The sequence below is a fragment of the Eurosta solidaginis genome, chromosome 3 (genome assembly GCF_040869045.1).
Source record: "Eurosta solidaginis isolate ZX-2024a chromosome 3, ASM4086904v1, whole genome shotgun sequence".
Lineage (NCBI taxonomy): Eukaryota > Metazoa > Arthropoda > Insecta > Diptera > Tephritidae > Eurosta > Eurosta solidaginis.
The window spans coordinates 172522022-172542114 of NC_090321.1; the positions used below are offsets into that span (position 1 = coordinate 172522022).

The 20093-nt window shown below is 39.0% G+C and overlaps 2 protein-coding genes across 7 annotated transcripts in view; both read left to right on the plus strand.

The window, feature by feature from the left end:
• Positions 1-12529, plus strand: part of Vha100-3 (Vacuolar H[+] ATPase 100kD subunit 3) — a 75231-nt gene extending 62702 nt beyond the window's left edge. The window contains exon 6 of the mRNA XM_067777160.1: positions 9850-12529. Within this exon, the coding sequence (XP_067633261.1) occupies positions 9850-12529 (2680 nt within the window). The remainder of the gene's footprint in view (positions 1-9849) is intronic.
• tn (tripartite motif containing protein thin) overlaps positions 1-20093 on the plus strand; it is a 194201-nt gene that overhangs the window by 36804 nt on the left and 137304 nt on the right. For 5 of the 6 annotated variants that reach the window (XM_067773895.1, XM_067773885.1, XM_067773890.1 and 2 more), the window contains exon 2: positions 6379-6486. The gene's annotated coding sequence lies outside the window, so the exon portion shown is untranslated. Of the gene's footprint in view, positions 1-6378; positions 6487-6571; positions 6643-20093 lie in introns of those variants that run through there. The other variant, XM_067773888.1, reaches the window with a different exon arrangement.

Below are 20093 nucleotides of genomic sequence, written 5' to 3' on the forward strand. Positions count from 1 at the left end.
AAAAAAAATTTTTTTTAAAGTAAAATTTTAACAAAAAATTTAATATCTTTACAGTATATAAGTAAATTATGCCAACATTCAACACCAGTAATGATATGGTGCAACTAAATACAAAAGTAAAAGAAAATTTCAAAATGGGCGTGGCTCCGCCCTTTTTCATTCAATTTGTCTAGGACACTTTTAACGCCATAAGTCGAACAAGAATTAACCAATCCTTTTGAAATTTGGTAGGGGCATAGATTTTATGACGTTAACTGTTTTCTGTGCAAATGGGCGAAATCGGTTGATGCCACGCCCAGTTTTTATACACAGTCGTCCGTCTGTCCTTCCGCATGGCCGTTAACACGATAACTTGAGCAAAAGTCGACATATCTTTAATGAACTTAGTTCCCGTGCTTACTTGAACTCACTTTATCTTGGTATGAAAAATGAACGAAATCCGACTATGACCACGCCCACTTTTTCGATATCGAAAATTACGAAAAATGAAAAAATGCCATAATCCTATACCAAATACGAAAAAAGGGATGAAACATGGTAAGGTAAAAATAAAATGGTTGTGACACCTACCATATTAAGTAGAAGAAAATGAAAAAGTTCTGCAGGGCGAAATAAAAAACCCTTAAAATCTTGGCAGGTATTACATATATAAATAAATTAGCGGTATCCAACAGATGATGTTCTGGGTCACCCTGGTCCACATTTTGGTCGATATCTGGAAAACGCCTTCACATATACAACTACCACCACTCCCTTTTAAAACTATCATTAATACCTTTAATTTGATACCCATATCGTACAAACAAAGTCTAGAGTCACCCCTGCCCAACCTTTTGGCGATATCTCGAAACGGCTTCCACCTATGGAACTAAGGATTACTCCCTTTTAAAATACTCATTAACACCTTTCTTTTGATACCCATATTGTACAAACAAATTCTAGGGTCACCCCTGCTCCACCTTTATAGCGATATCTCGAAATGGCGTCCACCTATGGAACTAAGGATTACTCCCTTTTAAAATACTCATTAACACCTTTCTTTTGATACCCATATTGTACAAACGCATTCTAGAGTCACCCCTGGTCCACCTTTATGGCGATATTTCGAAACAGGGTCCACCTATATAACTAAGGCCCACTCCCTTTTAAAATACTCTTTAACACCTTTCGTTTGATGCCCATATTGTACAAACAAATTCTAGGGTCACCCCTGGTCCACCTTTGTGGCGATATCTCGAAACGGCGTCCACCTATGAAACTAAGGATTACTCCCTTTTAAAATACTTATTAACACCTTCCTTTTGATACCCATATTGTACAAACGCATTCTAGAGTCACCCCTGCTCCACCTTTATAGCGATATCTCGAAACGGCGTCCACCTATGGAACTAAGGATTACTCCCTTTTAAAATACTCATTAACACCTTTCTTTTGATACCCATATTGTACAAACAAATTCTAGGGTCACCCCTGGTCCACCCTTATGGCGTTATCTCGAAAATGCGACCACCTATTCAACAATCACCACTCCCTTTTAAAACCCTCATTAATACCTTTAATTTGATACCCATATCGTACAAACACATTCTAGAGTCACCCCTGGTCCACCTTTATGGCGATATTTCGAAACAGGGTCCACCTATATAACTAAGGCCCACTCCCTTTTAAAATACTCATTAACACCTTTCGTTTGATGCCCATATTGTACAAACAAATTCTAGGGTCACCCCTGGTCCACCTTTGTGGCGATATCTCGAAACGGCGTCCACCTATGGAACTAAGGATTACTCCCTTTTAAAATACTAATTAATACCTTTAATTTGATACCCATATCGTACAAACGCATTCTAGAGTCACCCCTGGTCCACCTTTATGGCTATATCCCTAAATGGCGTCCACCTATAGAACTATGGCCCACTCCCTCATAAAATACTCTTTAATGCCTTTCATTTGATACACATGTCATACAAACACATTCCAGGATTTCCCTCGGTTCACTTTCCTACATGGTTATTTTCCCTTATGTTGTCACCATAGCTCTCAACTGAGTATGTAATGTTCGGTTACACCCGAACTTAACCTTCCTTACTTGTTTTTTGGTAGAATACTTGGTTATTATAGCAGCTGAAATCTTAAGTATTCTTCTGTACTATCTGGAAACTTATAATGTTCGATATCAGTGGTTTTTAGTGAGTGAGAAATGTGCGAACTAGCATCAATTACTAATCGGCGCTTAGACTCGCTGTCCCTGCTTTGGCATGACTGACGCCGATTGGGAGTACCAAGGGAGATCTTCCCACTGAGTGGTGGTATCGTGCCAAATACGAATGTCGTTATACGCCAATTACACGGCTCAAGTATCCTTGTGCCAATTACCAATTTGCACAAGGATTTGACCGGTGTGTGCACCGGTTGCGCTATTTGCGCAGAGAACTGCGCTAAAATCAAAACGAGTTTGATATTTACGCATGTCTGCAAATATTGCATATGCTTTTTTCTTCGTGTATGGTGAATCTTACACAGTTTACCTGTGGTTCCTGATAATATAACATTAGTAATTATTGTTAAAAAATGTTAATATCGAAGGCGTAAGGACCATCCCTAGCTTGTAACAGGAATTCACACAAATTTAATAATACAAAATAATTTTTTATACAATTAAAACACATGTTTCATTTGTTGCGCTAGTTGAAAAATGAATATTGCGCAGTGCTACAATGAGTTGAGATGGTCTTGCGACTAAAATATATATATTATAAATACAATGGAAAATAAACGCTTCTGGTGCGATTTTTTCGACTTATACTGTGAATTACCAGTACTGTGGAAAATAAATAGTGTTTTTTATACAATTAGTGCCTTTTTATACAATTAAAACACATATTTCATTTGTTGCGCTACATTAAAAATGAATATTGCGCAGTGTTTTTGTGCCGTGTATGTCAAAATTTTCATTGCACCAATTTCGTCGTTTTATATTTGCGCATGGTTTTTGTATCATGTATGGGCCGTCTTACTTTCTTAGCTAAAATTTTGTATACCCAGTCATAGTACAGGTTTACAAGTATGATACGTATGAGAAGGAAACAATTCCTTTCTCTTTCTAACACACTGCAGTTTGACACTTCGGTCAGTGTCAAACTATTGTGGAACTCGGTGGAACCTGCGTTTGACACTGAACGAAGTGTCAAAATTACGGGGGTTGCTGCAGTGGAAAGCGACGCAGGGAAACAAAAAAAGGAGCGGAGTATCATATATGGGTTGCTGTGAGAGTAAATTTTTTTGAACGAATTTAGTATGAAAATGTAGTGCACCTATATGGGCCCTACAGAAAATTATACAAAAGTTTTGAATTGGGGTATCTGAGGACGCGTAGTTATTCCAGTATTAAGAATACAAACACGGGTGCCAAGTTTTTCTACCCGGTCAAAAGTTCTCCGCGAAAAACAGTTTGAAACTGAGGTCGACTCCAATAACCCGCCCAAAAATGTGGAAAGAAAGAACTGTGATACGAAGTAAAATAGTGCCAAATAGCATCCACAAAAAACGAACAAGAACAAGGATTTTATCAGGTGAGCGTGGCTGTGTATGTGCGTGCTGCTATATATCCTACTTGTAGACCTTTACAGTGCACCCAGTCTCATAACATATTCTTTCCACTAATTATGTTCATAATTGCTTAAAGCTCGCACAGCTTCAAATCACACCACCTTTGGTAGCGTGCATCACGAGAGGGACTAAATAAAATCTTCTGTAGAATTTTTCACTTAAACACTCTAAGCGTCATCCCAACCTCTTCCGACACAGTGCACTTTTTGTTCGTCCAGAGCGGAAGAAGCGGGATTAACCGAATGTCGGTTCACCATGAGGTGCGTCTGCTAGTGCAATTTTTCGTCCATTACCACAAAATTTTTGGTGCTATTGAGATATCACAAATATTTCATATTATTTCAAAATATCTGAATTGTGTGAGGTTAGTGCAAATTAATCATATAAATTGCCCAACTCTGGTATCTATGTGAGTTAAATAATATTTGCTTTAATTATATTTGATTTAAATTTGTTTTGGCATTAAGACGTAACGCGCATGAGACGCACGCACTCAACGTGTTAAGAAAATATGATAGACGGCTGATGCCGGTTAATGATTCGCCGTAGGTACTTGATTGCCTTGTTTATGTTATACTAAATAATTTGTTTTTTTATAAATAAGTACTATGATTATTAAGGTGGGCAAAAATAAAATATTTGGTTGGTATTTTGAAAATATTGGTTAGAACATTCAGAAAGAGAGCTTGTAAAAACTTTGGCATTTTATTTCAATGCTTAGAGGTGGCAAGTCATATTGGAGAATAACATACAATATGAGGTATCAATTTCACCTCGAATAACTACTAACAGAGCCAAATTAGCAAAGAAAATTTTAAGAATTTTTTTATATCGTTCAATTTATATATGTATGTAAATAAGGGGGATATATGTTTGTATGCAGCTTATGGACTGTGAACCACCCCGGCTATTTTATTAAAATTTGCAGTATAACTTCACAGCAACTGGGAGAGTGTTTCTGCGTAGTTTCTTTCCGGAAAGTGGTCGAGGGACAGATCTATTCGAATAAAAATCTTTTCATGGCTTAATTTGACCAAAATTTGGTAGCCGTTTACCTAGACCATTCGATACAACACTTTTTTCGGGAAATGGACCAGGGAACGACTGTGACTGGTACAACGACTGGCATGGTAACTGGGACTGGGCATAAGGTACTAAAAGAGGGCAGAAGACTAAGACGGAGATAGAGAGGTAATGATAGATAGAGGGAAAAGAAGAGAGGGAAAAAGAGAAGGGAGAAAGAGAAAGGCAGATGGAGGAGAGAACAAAAGGATATGGAAAAGGGGAAGAGAAGGCAAGGCAGAGTAAGAGACAACAACTCCTTAAAATTTTTGCAGATAGACCAAAGTTAGGGCAGAACAACGTCTGTCGGGTCAACTAGTTTCATATTGCGACGATTATTAGCACTTCCAACATCACTGTGCTATTAGTATATAAACACAGCCACAGCTAGCCATTTGCATACATACATAGAAGGCGACAAAGAATATTTCACACACATGCCCAGCAGCTTCAAGCAAATAGATTACCTCACATACACATATGTAGTCATCAGCTAAGAGCAGAAGTTGTTACTCACACATACACACGCATATATGTAGCTAAGTAAGCAAATATGAGATACAACTGTTCCAGAAGGCATGTTCATGAAAAGTCTAGAACTTTAGAGAACTATGTGAACGAGTATAACTGAGAGTATAAAAGCAGCCCGATGCAAGCGATAGTTAGTTTGATTTTAACACGCTTTAATGAAGTACGCGATAATTGTAAATGTGTAGTACTACTCTCAAAGTAGTCGAAATAAATACTATTTTGCCGTGCTGAATACTGGAGTTATTTATTCGACAGTTGAGCGAGGTCGAACGTTAACAGAAGGTGCATAATAATCAGGAATTTCCCAAAATTCATTTTACACTAAAAAAATGTCTTTAGCTGATGACATGGGTAAAAGGGTTAGGGTTATGGTAACATTTTTATTAAAACTTGAAAATTCTCCATACGATATAGGAGATGCGTTTGGAAAAACAAAAGCCATGTTGAGACACCCCTTAAATATTTAAGTAAAAATCTGCAATTTTTTGATTGTTTGAACAATATATAACTAAACGTGAGAATTTTTTTTCTGGCCCACCCTAAAAATCTAATTCATAGGAACCCTGTAGTGCTTCATACGTAGTCAATATAAATTGTTTCTTCGTCAAATCTGAAAGTCCAAAGTGTTTACACCCTTAAACTGAAATTTCTTAGCTTTTTATAATATATCATGCGTGTTCATATACGATTTTTTTGCGATTTATCTAGGACCGTATAATTATTTATGTATTTAATATAAAGAGTTGGATTTTTAGAAGAAAATAAGATACTAAATCACCTGGAAATGAAATACCCTAATCTATATAAATTGCGTTCGTGTAAAATTTTGTAGTCGGCCCAGCATCATTGGTGTGGGCGTTTGACGTATGCAAACATAAAAAAAAAAAACAAAAGGCAATTTTTTTCGTGTGGGTGAATTTTGCAAAATTAGCACGCAAGAGAAAATTTTGGAATGAATATGTGTACAAAGCGAATATATATGTAACACCTTTTCAAGTATACCATCTTACCAAAGTTTACCTACGCAGAAATGGATAAAATTAGTACTTTATCCGTTAAATTGGCACTATTATACTGGGTGTTTAAAAAGTATGTGCAAAAATTCTGAATTAACTCGACTGTGAAATAATTTCTCGTATCTGCAAGTAAAAAGTACTATTTTTGTATTACTTTCAGAAAATCAAGTTAACGATATCAGAAGGGCCCCATAGGTGGCCTCGGATACAGATTTAAGGCAACATACCATCATCACTTAGAATTGACTAATAAATTTTTAAAATAAAGGTAAGTTTTTTATAAAATAAAACACACTTGAATTACCTCCAATACCATTTCAGCTTTTTAGTTTTTTTTTTTTATTTGAAATTTATCGAAGATTTTGCGCAGAAGCTTGGCTTGGAACCGACCACGTAAAAACGCATACCAATAAATAAAAAACAGGTAACTACCCTCGGATGAGATTTATTTTTTCTGACGACAAGCCCCAGCTAATGTCTCTTTTATACAATGACGAACACGGCAAACATTTTAAGAACTAGGTTTTGAGGGCATATACCTGAAATATACGGATTGGTGCATGAGAAGGTACATATGCCATACAGAAAGCACAATGGACGGGGACAGGCAGAAGAGAAAAAGGACATTGCTATGAATGAAATAGAGCCAAGGTGTTGGCTTTTTTGGTGGGAAAGGCACTTCGCCGTTAAGTCCTGCCGTTAACGGCTGAGAACGAGCGTTTAGCCGCTATCCGCATCACGGCGAAGAATTTCAATACAACATTCATTACCGCCAAGGAGCCAGTAGAGGATAAGGAGTCCTTTTATGAAAAAACATACGACGACTACCTTCGCCACGACATCAATATCTTTATTGGCAGTTTTAACGGGAAAGTTGTCAAGGAAAGTGTCTTTGGTACTACAATCGGAAAATTCAGCTTCTCTGATAAAACATCACGCAGTGGTTTGAGGTTGACTGCCTTCGCCGCTAGAAATTTGAGTCATAAGCAGTGCCAGGTTTCAGCTTACAAAGATGCATCAAGACACCTGGCTAGCTTTTGATCAAAGAGCACAATCGATGATGTCGTAATTGGCGGCAGGTAAAACATCAATGTCATGGACACCACTGCCTTGGAACAGAATAAAAAAGAACACACCTCGGTGTAGCGAAGAAAGTGAAAAGCTAGTTAACTTTTCATTACACTCGGCTCGCACGCTAGCTCACTGAGCAGATGGAATACATTTCGCTATCTCTGCGTACTGCACCGGACACTATAGGTTTTCAGTGATCCCACAAAAGTAACTTATATAATGAGGAATATATCGCTTCTTTTGAAAAAAAAGGAGGAACATGCCTATATAAGGCAAAAGTTGTGGAGGGTGCATTTCTCCTACTTTCAATATAGCGGAGGCGATGCCGTAACCGATACACGAGTACCTGATGACATAATACATTCCGGCTAAAAAAGAACAAGGCATCGGGTAACGATGGACATGCATTAGCATGACAGATGTTAAGAGGACTGGCATGCATTATTATTGTTTTGTTTTTCCAAGCAGCTTTGACATCGCGGAACGCAGTTGCTTGTATGATGCTGTGTCTGTATTTAAGCTCCCAGCAAGTCTGTAAGGATTCGATACCAATCGAGGTTTCAGACAACACGATTCCCTTTTGTCCAGTTAAAGTTAGAATATTGACTTAATTGGCCTTAACAAATGAGACGTTAGTTGTACCTTGGCAGCCACGTCAACGGTGACAGATATAAATTAGAGACTGTGAAGGACTACGTTCATCTGGGAACCAGCTAAAGCGCCAAACCATAAAATGCTACTTTGGTCTGAGTTGGCAATTTAAAAGTAAAACCTCTTCCGACGAATAAAAATCTCTAGGTCTTCCATCATACCTGCACTGATGTGTGGCTCGGTATCATGGATTGCGTCGATAGCAGGTTGGATGGAACTTTGAGTATTAGAGATAAAAGTTCTTCGGAAGATTTATGGCCCTGTCCGTGCATAAAGGCGAGTATCAAAGCAGATTAAATGATGAGCTGTATGAGCTCTACGCAAACATAAGCACTGTGTAATAAATAAAAGGTCAAAGAATTCGTTGGCTTAGTCGTATTGTGATACTGAACGAACACGGTCCGGCTTAGAAAGTATTCCTATCGGCATCAATATTTGCTGGCAGAATGTGTACAGCAGTTTCTCTCTGCAGCTCGTACTTCCTTAATCTGGTGTTACTGACGAGAAGGTAGTGTCCAGTTAATATGCCAATCGCCCTCTCTCTTTAGAGATATGAGCAACTTTGTTAGTCTAATGGCGTAGGATTTGCACATGATCTTGGAAATTTTGCAGCAGCTCGCCTCTGCCCATGCCTTTCCTGCTTGATGGATCATATGCAACTCCTGTCTGCTTCTATTTTCTACCGTCGATTCATCGAGTGTTTTGCCAACTCATTGGCCTAAACACTCGCCTTACCTTATATCTCCCTATGGCCGGGGACCTTATATCCCATTGTGGACCGGCCTGGGCGAAGTCTCTTTATTGATTCTGGATGAAATAATGTGTGAGATTATTGCTTTAATAGCCACCTTACTTTCAATATATATTGACGCGACTGCAGGCAAAGCACATTTTCTCCAGTTTTTCTATTGCTTTTTTCACGCCTACAATTTTTGTCTGAAAGACATTGCAGCGATCTGGCAGATCCACCTTTTTTTTTGATCAATACAGTAAACCGCAGACCCGATCACTTTCGTTAATTTGGAACCATCGGTAGACACGTGCATAGTATTTGCTGCCATTTCTGCACTTTTGCGTCAACCCTCCGGCTAAAATGTGACCCAAAAATGCCCTTCGAAGATGAGGACTGGGACCATGTAGTCCGTTCGCCCTATATTAGATGGCGCTATACTGGTAGGGCCATAAGATCTGCACTCAAGCTGCCCCGTTGGCTTAAGTCTTGTTGCTGTTGCTACCGCTATTTTTGGCCATTAGGTCTGCAGGCGAGATGTGCAGAATGACATGCAAAGCTGCTTTCGGGGTAGATCCTAGAACTCCCTTTATGCTTTTAATTGATAGTTTAGTCTTTTTGCTAATATTGGACCCTAGCTATGAATAAAGCTTATTTTGCTTTGAAACTGGGTATTTTCAGAGATTCTACCCATATAACTTAAATTGATAATATAGCGTCCTTATTCTATACTAAACTCTGTTAAGGGCAGTCTGTGGAGGTAGTCTCACGCGCGCAGAGGACTTGATAGCTGTAAAAGCTCTCGCAAGAATTGCAAATTTTAGGTATTCTGTGGCCTGACACAAGGAATGGCCGAGAAGGAGTGTCTTAAATTGCTCGTTAAAGCCCACACTGTTGGGAGCTGGACCTGTAGCTGCTCCTTGCTTAAAGCAAGGGAACATAATGGTGCATCCACATCGTACATATCTGTTTCTATAATAATGTGTATTTTTGGCAGATGCCACTGTATTTACTCCCTACATTGGGATTCCGAAAACTATTCCCAACCTTTGCCTTGTCTGATTTAAACTGGCATTGAATGAAAGTATTTCAAAATAAAAAATTCTTTGGATAAATATCATCAGAATTCTTCACAATCTTTATTTCATACAAGCCAAACTTTCTGACCTAACAATTAAGTATGGCTACAAAAACTAATAAGAAGACAAATCCATTTGATATTCTTCGTGGTCAACGAGCTTCACCCAATATTCACACGCCCGCTTTTTTTCGCAGCGAAAATATGTCACTTTGTCAAATGCTATTACATCGCGAAACCGCTTTCGACTGCCTCTACAATTTGGGTATGGAAGGAAAAGTACAATTCATAAACCATACCGAGGGCTATTACGTTGCCTGTATGGACTATGTGAGCCAGGTACAGCTGTGTAATAAGCTCATACACACTATGAAGAATCTCCAAGCAGAAATTGATGATTGTAATTTGACCACAATCTACTATCCAAATGTTGATACTGAAGAAGTACCGCATGAGAGTGACCTGCAAAAAATGCAAGCACAATTAACAGAGATAGAAGTTGAATTGAAAGATGTGCTGTCAGATAAAGAGGGATTAGAGGTGCAACAACAATTGCTGATGGAACGCCTATTTGTGCTTCAACGGGCCGAAGAGTTTTTCACTGGTGCCAACAATCGTGAGGCAGTCATGGCTTGGACCAACAGCATCATAATGAATCTCTTGCACGATGGTTTGCATAGCAACACCCGAGATAATCAAGCACATTTGCTATTCTACACCGGTACCATACTTGTGGATAAATTTCGTGCCTTCGAACAAGTTTGTTGGCGCATTTGTCATGGCAATTTTTATATGCGACGCGCCGAAATTCCACTCAATGCAAGAGACGCACTTAAACAAAGGAATATTGGACGAAAATATGCTTTTGTGATTTTATTTGTTGGTGAAGCTATGCGTAAAAAAATTTCAAAATTGTGTGAAGCTTTCTCTGTACAATTGCACGACTATCCGGAGTCAGCCGAAGAGCGCATGGAACATCGCAAACGTGTCGCTACAGAATTAAATGATATCAAATTGGTATTGGAACAAATCAAAGAGCAACGTCGTCGCATACTCACCAATGCAACGCTGGAACTGTGCATTTGGCGTGCGAAAATAATGAAAATTTTAATGATATACAATGCCATGAACAAAATGGCGTATGTGCAGCAAGTAGACAAAAAGCGTTATCTTGTGACCGAATGTTGGATACCCACGAATTGTTTAGCGCATGTACGCAGCACACTATTCAAAGGTGCTTTACGTGCCTCCAAAGGCGCCAATACATTTCCACCTATAATTACCGTACTTAAATTTAAATCCCGTTTAAATGAGCCACCTACTTACTTTGAGGTTAATAAATTTACGCGGTGCTTTCAAAATCTTATCGATGCATATGGCATAGCTGCTTATAAGGAACTCAATCCAGCGCCATATACAATAATAACCTTCCCCTTTTTGTTCGCTGTAATGTTTGGTGATGTAGGCCATGGCATACTAATGACCTGTTTTGCCGCGTGGATGTGCATAAAAGAGAAAGCACAGGAGGAACGTATGCGTAATGAGCGAAACCCTAATGAGGTTTTCGGTTTGGTATTTGCTGGTCGTTACATTATACTGTTAATGGGTTTATTCTCAATCTATACGGGTTTCATATACAATGATGTGTTCTCGAAATCTGTGAATTTATTTGGTTCACATTGGCGTGTAAATTTTACGCATAGTACCGTAAATACTAACAAATATTTACAGTTAGACCCGCAAAAAACTTCAGATTATCTTGGAACTCCGTACATATTTGGTATTGATCCAATTTGGGATACAGCGGGCCAGTTTTCGATTACTACCTATAACTCTTTGAAAATGAAAATGGCCGTTATTTTGGGTGTGGTCCATATGCTGTTCGGCCTTTCGTTATCAGCTTGGAATAATTACTATTTTAAAAATTACTGGGATATATATTTGGTGTTTTTGCCGCAAATTGTATTCATGACTTGCCTATTCTTCTATTTGGTTACAATGATTTTCATAAAATGGAGTACATTTGGTGGATATTATGATACGCCATATAATTCTGCTTGCGCTCCATCCATTCTAATTATGTTCATTAACATGATGCTCTTCAAAGATGGCTCAAAGGATGTTAAGGATGGCTGTGAATTAGAAATGTTTCCATTTCAAATTGGTTTACAATATTTCTTAATCTGTTTGGCTTTCGCGTCGATACCGGTGCTATTATTTGGCAAACCAATACACTTACAAATGGAGCAAAAGCGTATTAAGGAAATTCAAGATGCTGAACGTAAACGTAATGCAAATCGTGAAACAGTGAGTACGCTGCGCCGTACATTACAAGTCTATAATGTGGAATATATGAAAGCTGCAACGTCATCGCAAGTCTTCCCTGATAATTTGAATGAGGAAACTATAGATATGACGGAGGTGTGGATACATCAAGGCATACATTGTATTGAGAGTGTTTTGGGCGCTATATCACATACGGCCTCTTATTTGCGTTTGTGGGCTTTGTCTTTAGCTCATAATCAGTTGTCGGTCGTGCTTTGGGGTTTCGTGTTACGAAAAATGTTTAATGGATCGTCAAACTATTCTCAGAGTATTTTAATTTATTTAGCGTTTTATGTATGGGCCACTCTTACTGTAGCCATATTGGTAATCATGGAAGGTTTATCGGCATTTCTGCATACATTGCGTTTACATTGGGTTGAATTCCAATCGAAATTCTATGAAGGATCGGGTGAGAAATTTATGCCATTTTATTTTGAGCCAACACATCGGTATTAAGTAAGAGTGCGCGAAAGAGAGAGAGGCAGGGAGAGAAAGTAAGATGGAGGGAGATGTGGAGTCTTGTAAGGCATTGCGTCGCTAGCATACTCTTAGGTGCATTCATCGTTCGTGTTCAGACCACTTTTAATTCATTCACTTACTACTAAATACAATAAATAAAAATTTATTAAGTAACCCTTTTTGGCATTTTGTAAATTTTTTTGTTGCATTTAAACCATGGTTCAACTATATACAGGTTGGCTCATCTGTAAAGCAACAAAATATGTCTGTTCAAATTGTCAAAATCTGTGTATTGGTGTTGGTGCGAATGGTATGGAATGGAAACATAAAACTTAGCAGTTTTTGTATGTGTAAGTAAAATGTTGCCAATGTGTTGGTTTCATTTTGAGTTTGCCATCTCCTTTTGACAATCCCTTCGACCATGCAATGACATAAATAAAATCAGCTGATGAGATGAGCCAACCTGTACATAATTGAACCATGATTTAAACTTTATTGCAGGGACACAAACTATTATTCCTTTTATAATCAAAGTCGCTCGAAATTTTTATTTCCGGACTTTTCATTTTTTAGTCCGAAAGAACTTATTAAATTTTACTTTTATAAGCCCGGAAATAAAAATTAAATCATGACTTATTTTTGAGGCCACAAACAAAGAAAGGGTTCATCTCAATCAAACAAGTTTTATATCCATCCATTCTTCGAGATATCTATAAGGACACTACTAGAAATCCATCATAAATAAACCTGTCCTTTTTGCAATAAATTTCAGTTCAATAGAGATATGGCAGTGAAATTTAATGAGCTCTCTTTTTGTAATATGCAATATTTTGAAGGACAATGGGCGTAATCAGTCAGCAACCATGCTTTGTGATGAGCTTGAACTTTTATTCTGACCTTAAGATATAAAACTCCGTATTTAGTTTTTAAAAATTCATCATGACAATACTAATGGAATTCCCTGGGACCTCATAACTTTTTACCTAGGATAAATGTTTGAACAGGACTTTTTCGGCTCAAAAAACAAAAATGACTTAGGAAGGGTCCCTGATTCATTGATATTAACTTTAAATAAACGGACAGTCTTTTTTATCTGACTTAGCTGTGCATAGTACATAGATTATGTTGATCATATTCTCATAAACTAACTAATCCAGATATATATCGATCTCCATATATGTGAACTATCTGGATGAGGAGGGTGGAGCCATGTGTAGAAGTCTACGAAAGTGTGGAAAGCATCTGATCGCCGTTCACCTGGGAATGGCGAGAGCGAGTCTTTTGCATGCGGTTCAAGCAGCCCACTGCTTCCGGTGACTTGCGGCTAAATATCCTCTGGGTAGCCACTAAACATCCGTTTAGTGGTGAGCTAATGTGAGAAGGAGACAACCTGGCTAGGCCACTCTGACATAATCGGTTTAAGGGCTAGCCAGGGGATCTTTCATCAGAAGCCTCTGTTCACCACGAGGCGCGGCTGCAAGCAGGCCTCTTTTTTGGATCAAGCGGCTCGCTACATAAACGTGCAAGTAATATTGAAGAAATGCGTTAGACGAAGCAAGGAAGAAAGAAGATTACAAATTGTGACATCTATTTTAGTAGCCATACAAATAAGCGCAGTTTCGGCGTCGGATTCGTGGTGGGAGAGAGACTTTGTCGCCAAATATAGGCGTCCACGCCTGTGGTCGAACGTCTCGCCGCTCTCCGAATAAAAGCAAAATTTTTAAATATATCATTCAGACGCTTTTTATGAACAATTACAACGCACATACGAGCGCTGCCCGGCCATGATATAAAAGTCGTGCTTGGCGACTTTAACGGCAGGGTGGGCAAAGAAGGTGCTTTGGCCCAGCATTCGGAAAGTTCAGCCTACACAATGAAACTTCTCCTAATGGACTGAGGCTGATTGACTTTGTCGGTGCTCGAAACATGGTCATATCCAGCACTAGGTTCATGCATAAAATGATACATCAAACTACGTGGTTGTCCCCCGATCGAAATACTCGCAATCAGATCGACCACGTTGTGATGGACGGCATGCCTCCAGTGTTCTAGATGTGCGCACGGTCCGAGGACCTAACATCGACTCGGACCATTATCTCGTCGCAGCCAAAACACGCCTCTGTGCGGCTACTGCCAATGATTTCGAAACTCGACTCTCACACCTGCTCTATGAGAGCTCAACTCAGCCTGAAGGAAAGCATCAGCAGTGTGAGCATATCTCCAAAGCACTTCGTATTGCTGCCGAGGAAAAAATTGGTTACCGGCGGGCACGAAAAATAACTGGTACGTTGAAAACTTTTGCGTTGCAAGCGAAAGAAAAGTCGCTGCCTAGGTTAAAAGCGAGCGCAACAAGAGTGTGTGAACGCTATCCTTTTCAGGAAGAAAAAAAAGCAGAGGCAGAAAGGCGTGAGTGCGAGGAGCTTGAGCTGCTAGCCACCAGGAATATCGTCCTAAAATTTTACCAAAAAATTCGGCAACAGACGGAAGGTTTCAAGACCGGGGCAAACTCCTGTAAGAACGAAAACGACGACCTTGTAAATGATGTCCAGAACGTACTTAGATTATGAAGGGAACACTTTTCTGCTCTCCTAAATGGAAACAGCGATTCACCGCACAGGGATGACTAACCCGATCCCGCAATCGATGATGATGGAATAAATGTCCCTCCACCCGATTATGACGAATTCAGAATAGCAATAACCAGATTGAAAAACATCAAGGCCGCGGGCGCTAATGGATTGCCTGCGGAGCTATTCAAATACGACGGCGAGGTGTTGGTAAGGCGCATGCATCAGCTTCTTCGCAAAATATGGGCGGACGAGTGCATGCCCGACGATTGGAATCTAAGTGTTCTTTGCCCAGTCCACAAGAAGGGGGATACTGCAAACTGCACAAACTATCGCGTAATCAGCCTTCTTGATATAGCATATAAGGTCCTGTCAACTGTATTGGGCGAAAGATTGAAGCTCACCGTGAATCGGCTGATTAGACCTTATCAGTGCGGCTTCAGACCGTGCAAATCTACCATCGACCAGATTTTTACAATACGCCAAATCTTGGAAGAAACCCGCGAAAAAAGAATCGACACACATCACCTCTTCGTCGATTTAAAAGCCGCCTTCGACAGAACTAAAAGGAGCTGCATATATGCCGCTATGTCTGAATTTGGTTTCCCCGCAAAACTTGTACGGCTGTGCAAAATGACTTTGAGCAACACCATCAGCTCAGTAAGAATTTGGATGGGCCTCTCTGAGCCGTTCGAAACTGAACGATGTTTCAATCAGGGTGACCCCCTATCGTGCGTTACTTTAATTTGATGGTAGGAAAATTATACTACCTGCAGAACTTAACCGCTCAACAATATTCGAAAATAGCGTGCAATTACTGGCATGTGCTGACGACATTGATATCATCAGCGTAAATACTCGCGCCGTTAGTTCTGCTTACTCCAAACTGGAAAAAGAAGCGGTAAAGATGGGTTTGATGGTGAATGAGGACAAAACGAAGTACCTGCTGTCATCGAGCAAAGAGTCAGCGCATATGCGCCTTGGCAACCACGCTACTGTTGGCAGACATAATTTCGAAATAGTAAAAGACTTCGTTTATTTGGGAACCAGCAGCAACACTAGCAACAACATCAGCTCTGAAATCCAGCGAAGAATCACTCTTGCCAACAAATGCTACTTTGGAATAGGTAGACAATTGAAAAGTAAAGTCCTCTCTCGGCAAACGAAATTCATACTCTACAAGTCACTGATGCAGAAGCATGGATGGCAACATCAGATGAAACGGCTCTGGGAGTGTTCGAGAGAAAAGTTCTTCGAAATATTTATGGACCTCTACGCGTTGGCGATGGTGAGTACCGAAGAAGATTTAACGATGAGCTGTAAGAGCTATATGCAGACATCAACATAGTCCAGCGAATTAAAACGCAGCGGCTGCGCTGGCTAGGTTATGTTACGCGAATGGGCGAAGACGCTCCGGCCAAGAAGATGTTTCTATCGGAACCCGTCTATAGAAGCAGAGGTAGAGTGCGGCCCCACTCCGCTGGAAGGACCAGGTGGAAAACGATTTAAACTCCCTCGGTGTGACCAATTGGCGCCGGTTGGCAGAGAGAAGGAGCAATTGGCCCGCCTTGTTGGACGGCCATAACCGTTTAAACGGTTAAGCGCAAATTAAGGACGGAAAGATCTGGATGAAAAAAGGAATTGAACAAGATATTCCTATCCGTCAGTCCACCAGACTGTGAACACAGTAACTCGGGTGTATTTTGAAATATCCTATGGAAGTTTGGTATGCCGTTTGCTTGGCACCCAACTCAAACAATAATTCTGATGATAACCTCTCCCTTTTCTACATATTCAATATTTTGGAAAGCACTTAAAACATTTAACTCATACAAAAATTTGTTCAAATGTGTGAAAACTCATTTTAATTTTATCATTTCATAGAACATGAATTGGCCCCCAGCTTATTTGCTCGTTAGTTTCATCACTCATTAGTTTTTTCACTTGATAAATTAAATTTTCAAAAAATGAGTACTCATCAATAAAACATTTTTTATTTGATACCAACCCCTTTTCAATTTCTTCTCAGATTTGAGTATATTTGAGCTAGACGAATAGTATTTGGTATCTAGGTCATATATTGAGATCTTAGGATTATGAAAAAGCGAGCAGTGCCATCCTCTCACTTCTGCGTGCTGTATTTGAGACTTTTTCGGGATCTCTACTTGGCTGCTTCGAATCCCTACGAAACTTTGTGAATATCATGTCTTGGGAGCTTTTATTATAATTTCGGAATTGTTTTTGGAATCAATTCGGCTCTATCTACAGTTTTTTTCGATTTGCTATTGTTTTGGTACCTCCTGGTCATTGGAAATATTTCGATACTATTTTGGGATACTTTGAGGACACCTACAAAAATATTCCGGGATCTCGCCTGCAATGTTTTCGGGATAGTTTGGGTATTGCTTCCTGTTGTAATAGATGCCATTTCGGGACTATCGACTATTTTGAAATATTTTATGACTTGTTTTGGGTTGTTTTCGTGATAATTTCGAGATTTTTTCCCGTTTTAGGACTGTTTTGGAAAAATATTTGTATTGTAGCATTAAGTGGTCGTCTGCTAGGATGACCCGTTCGGCAGTGGAATAGTGAGGTTGTCTTGCGCCCGGGGATAAAATATATTTTTGGCGCCTGTCCAAAATTATTTGAAGTGCCAATCGCAAGTTTAGAAAAACATCCTCTCCATACGAGATTATAAAAGTAAGCAATTCTAACGGAGTTTTAGGTTCAATTTCTTTTCTGCTGCGAAGTAATATTTTGCAGTCACATATTTCGTTAAAAAGTTCTGTTCCATCGAAATCTGTATTATAAAATTCACCCAAGTTCTTAAAATTTTTTTCTAAGTCGTTATTATCCTTGTTTAACAAATTTCCAACGTCTAAGAGAAATTCAAATTTAAAATTAAGGCCATTTAGTCATGTAAATCTTGTACGTATTTCTTGTTGGAGACGATAGAGAACACTGTTCGTAACGCGAGAAATTTCACATTCTGCGGAAAGGCCAAATCACTAGCCGATTCTCCGGCATTTTGCGGCGCCTTCTTACATGTTTTACAATATCCCATTTTTCACAAAGAGACTTCGCTTTTTCTATTGCTTCTTCACAGAGAGTGTCTCGAGCTTCGGATAGTTCAGTCGCTTCGCTGCTGGTGTCAATTGTGGTATTAGTGTCCTCTGCTAATTGTTTTAAATGTTCTACTACTTTCTCTAGCCCATCGACGATAACGCTAACCGCTTGTATTCTGGCGCTCCATCGTGTCTGAGATTCACGTTTGCCAGTGATATATGCTTTTAATTATTCCACAACCTGTCGCAAGTGTTCCAGATATATGCATACACGTTTCGGTAAAATTTTTTTTTTCAGAAATCAGTTATAACAAAAATCCAAATAATCCAGGAAGGTCTGCTTTGGGGACCATTTGGCGCCCCCCCTGTGAGTAGCGCCCGGTGCAAGATGTCCCCTCAGATGATGAATCAATTTAATTGCTGAACTGTAATTCCAAGCGGCTTCGATTCAAATGATTTTAAAAAAACGATACAAAAAAGCAATATTTCGGGTATTTTCTTTGTATTTATGTACCCATAAAAATCATAAATACCCGGTACAGTCCCATCTCTAATTCCGATACATTAAAAATGGACCTACGGCCACTACCAAAAATGAATACTCAAATACAGGTGATAAGTTGATAAATAAGTTTATTATATAGCTATATTTCTTTATATGTATTGTATATACTATGCACTTACAGGTAAAGGCCAACATTTTGGAACAAAATAGGATTAAAACCAGGCATGCTTAACCAACGAACCGATATCATTTCGTTACGATAATTAACGTTAATAAACGAAACAAAGTCTTTTCGTTTCGTTTATTAACGTTAAGGACGTCAAATTAACGAAATGATTTCGTTTCGTTTTCTGCCATATCAAAACGAAATCAAATCGTTTATGTTGACTATTAATTTCAAACTATGCTGGCAAAGCTGATTGATGGCGGAGTAATTAAAGGTGAAAGCATTAGCCAAGCTGATTGCAACTTTTCTCATGAATTTTGACAGTACGAACATTTCTCAGAGAATTTTTGACATTACCACAAACGAATTACACAAACAAATTACATGGAGTTTGTGTGTGCATGTCCGCTCGCTGTTGCCACCTTACGGCTTCACCATGGCTATAGCATTGCCAGCACAATTCAAACATAAAGTATCACGTTTTTGTTAACGTTTTTAACGTTAACGAAAGCTTTTCGTTTCGGTTAAAAACGAGATACAATTTATCTTGATAATTTCTTTATCGATAATATTGCGAAGTGTTTCAACGGAAACGGTGGAAATTTTTTGATAAACGATTGGCTTAACGTTACGGTGCATCCCTGATTAAAACAATCACCACAACTTACAGAGCTTAATGTGTATTGACGTGTAAATGATGAAGACTTTTTTCTGAGTATTTCTACTTCGCCACATACACCAACTTTGAAACTACTGTTACAATTCTACAGTTCAGACAATCTACGAAATTTCGCAGCTTTGAGGATGTCATCTCATTTCTTGCTCAATGTCAATTTGGAATTTAGTTCCGGATGTTTTGGTTCATAATCATTGTTACTTTTTTAACTTAGTAACATGAAAGAAGTTCATTTTAATACATTTTGTTGATGTAGTAGACTTTTCTATTTATGTGCCGTTATTATGCCTTTCATTAAAATGAAATAGTATATTCAGTTTCGGCGGATCAGGAAAAGTGTAAGTTCTTGAAGAAGAAGAGATAGGCCCAACAATAAGTATACCGAAATGACGAGGAGAATGCTGGGATGTACGTGGGGGTTATCTATCTTTCTCATTGGGTAATAACAACGATTGTAAAATCAATCCTTTACTATGGAGTTCTTGTTTGGTGGACAGCCACACAAAAAAGAACCTACTCCAAAAAATTAGAGGAGGTATGCAGGCTATCAATGCTTATCATTACGTGGGCCCTGAAATAACC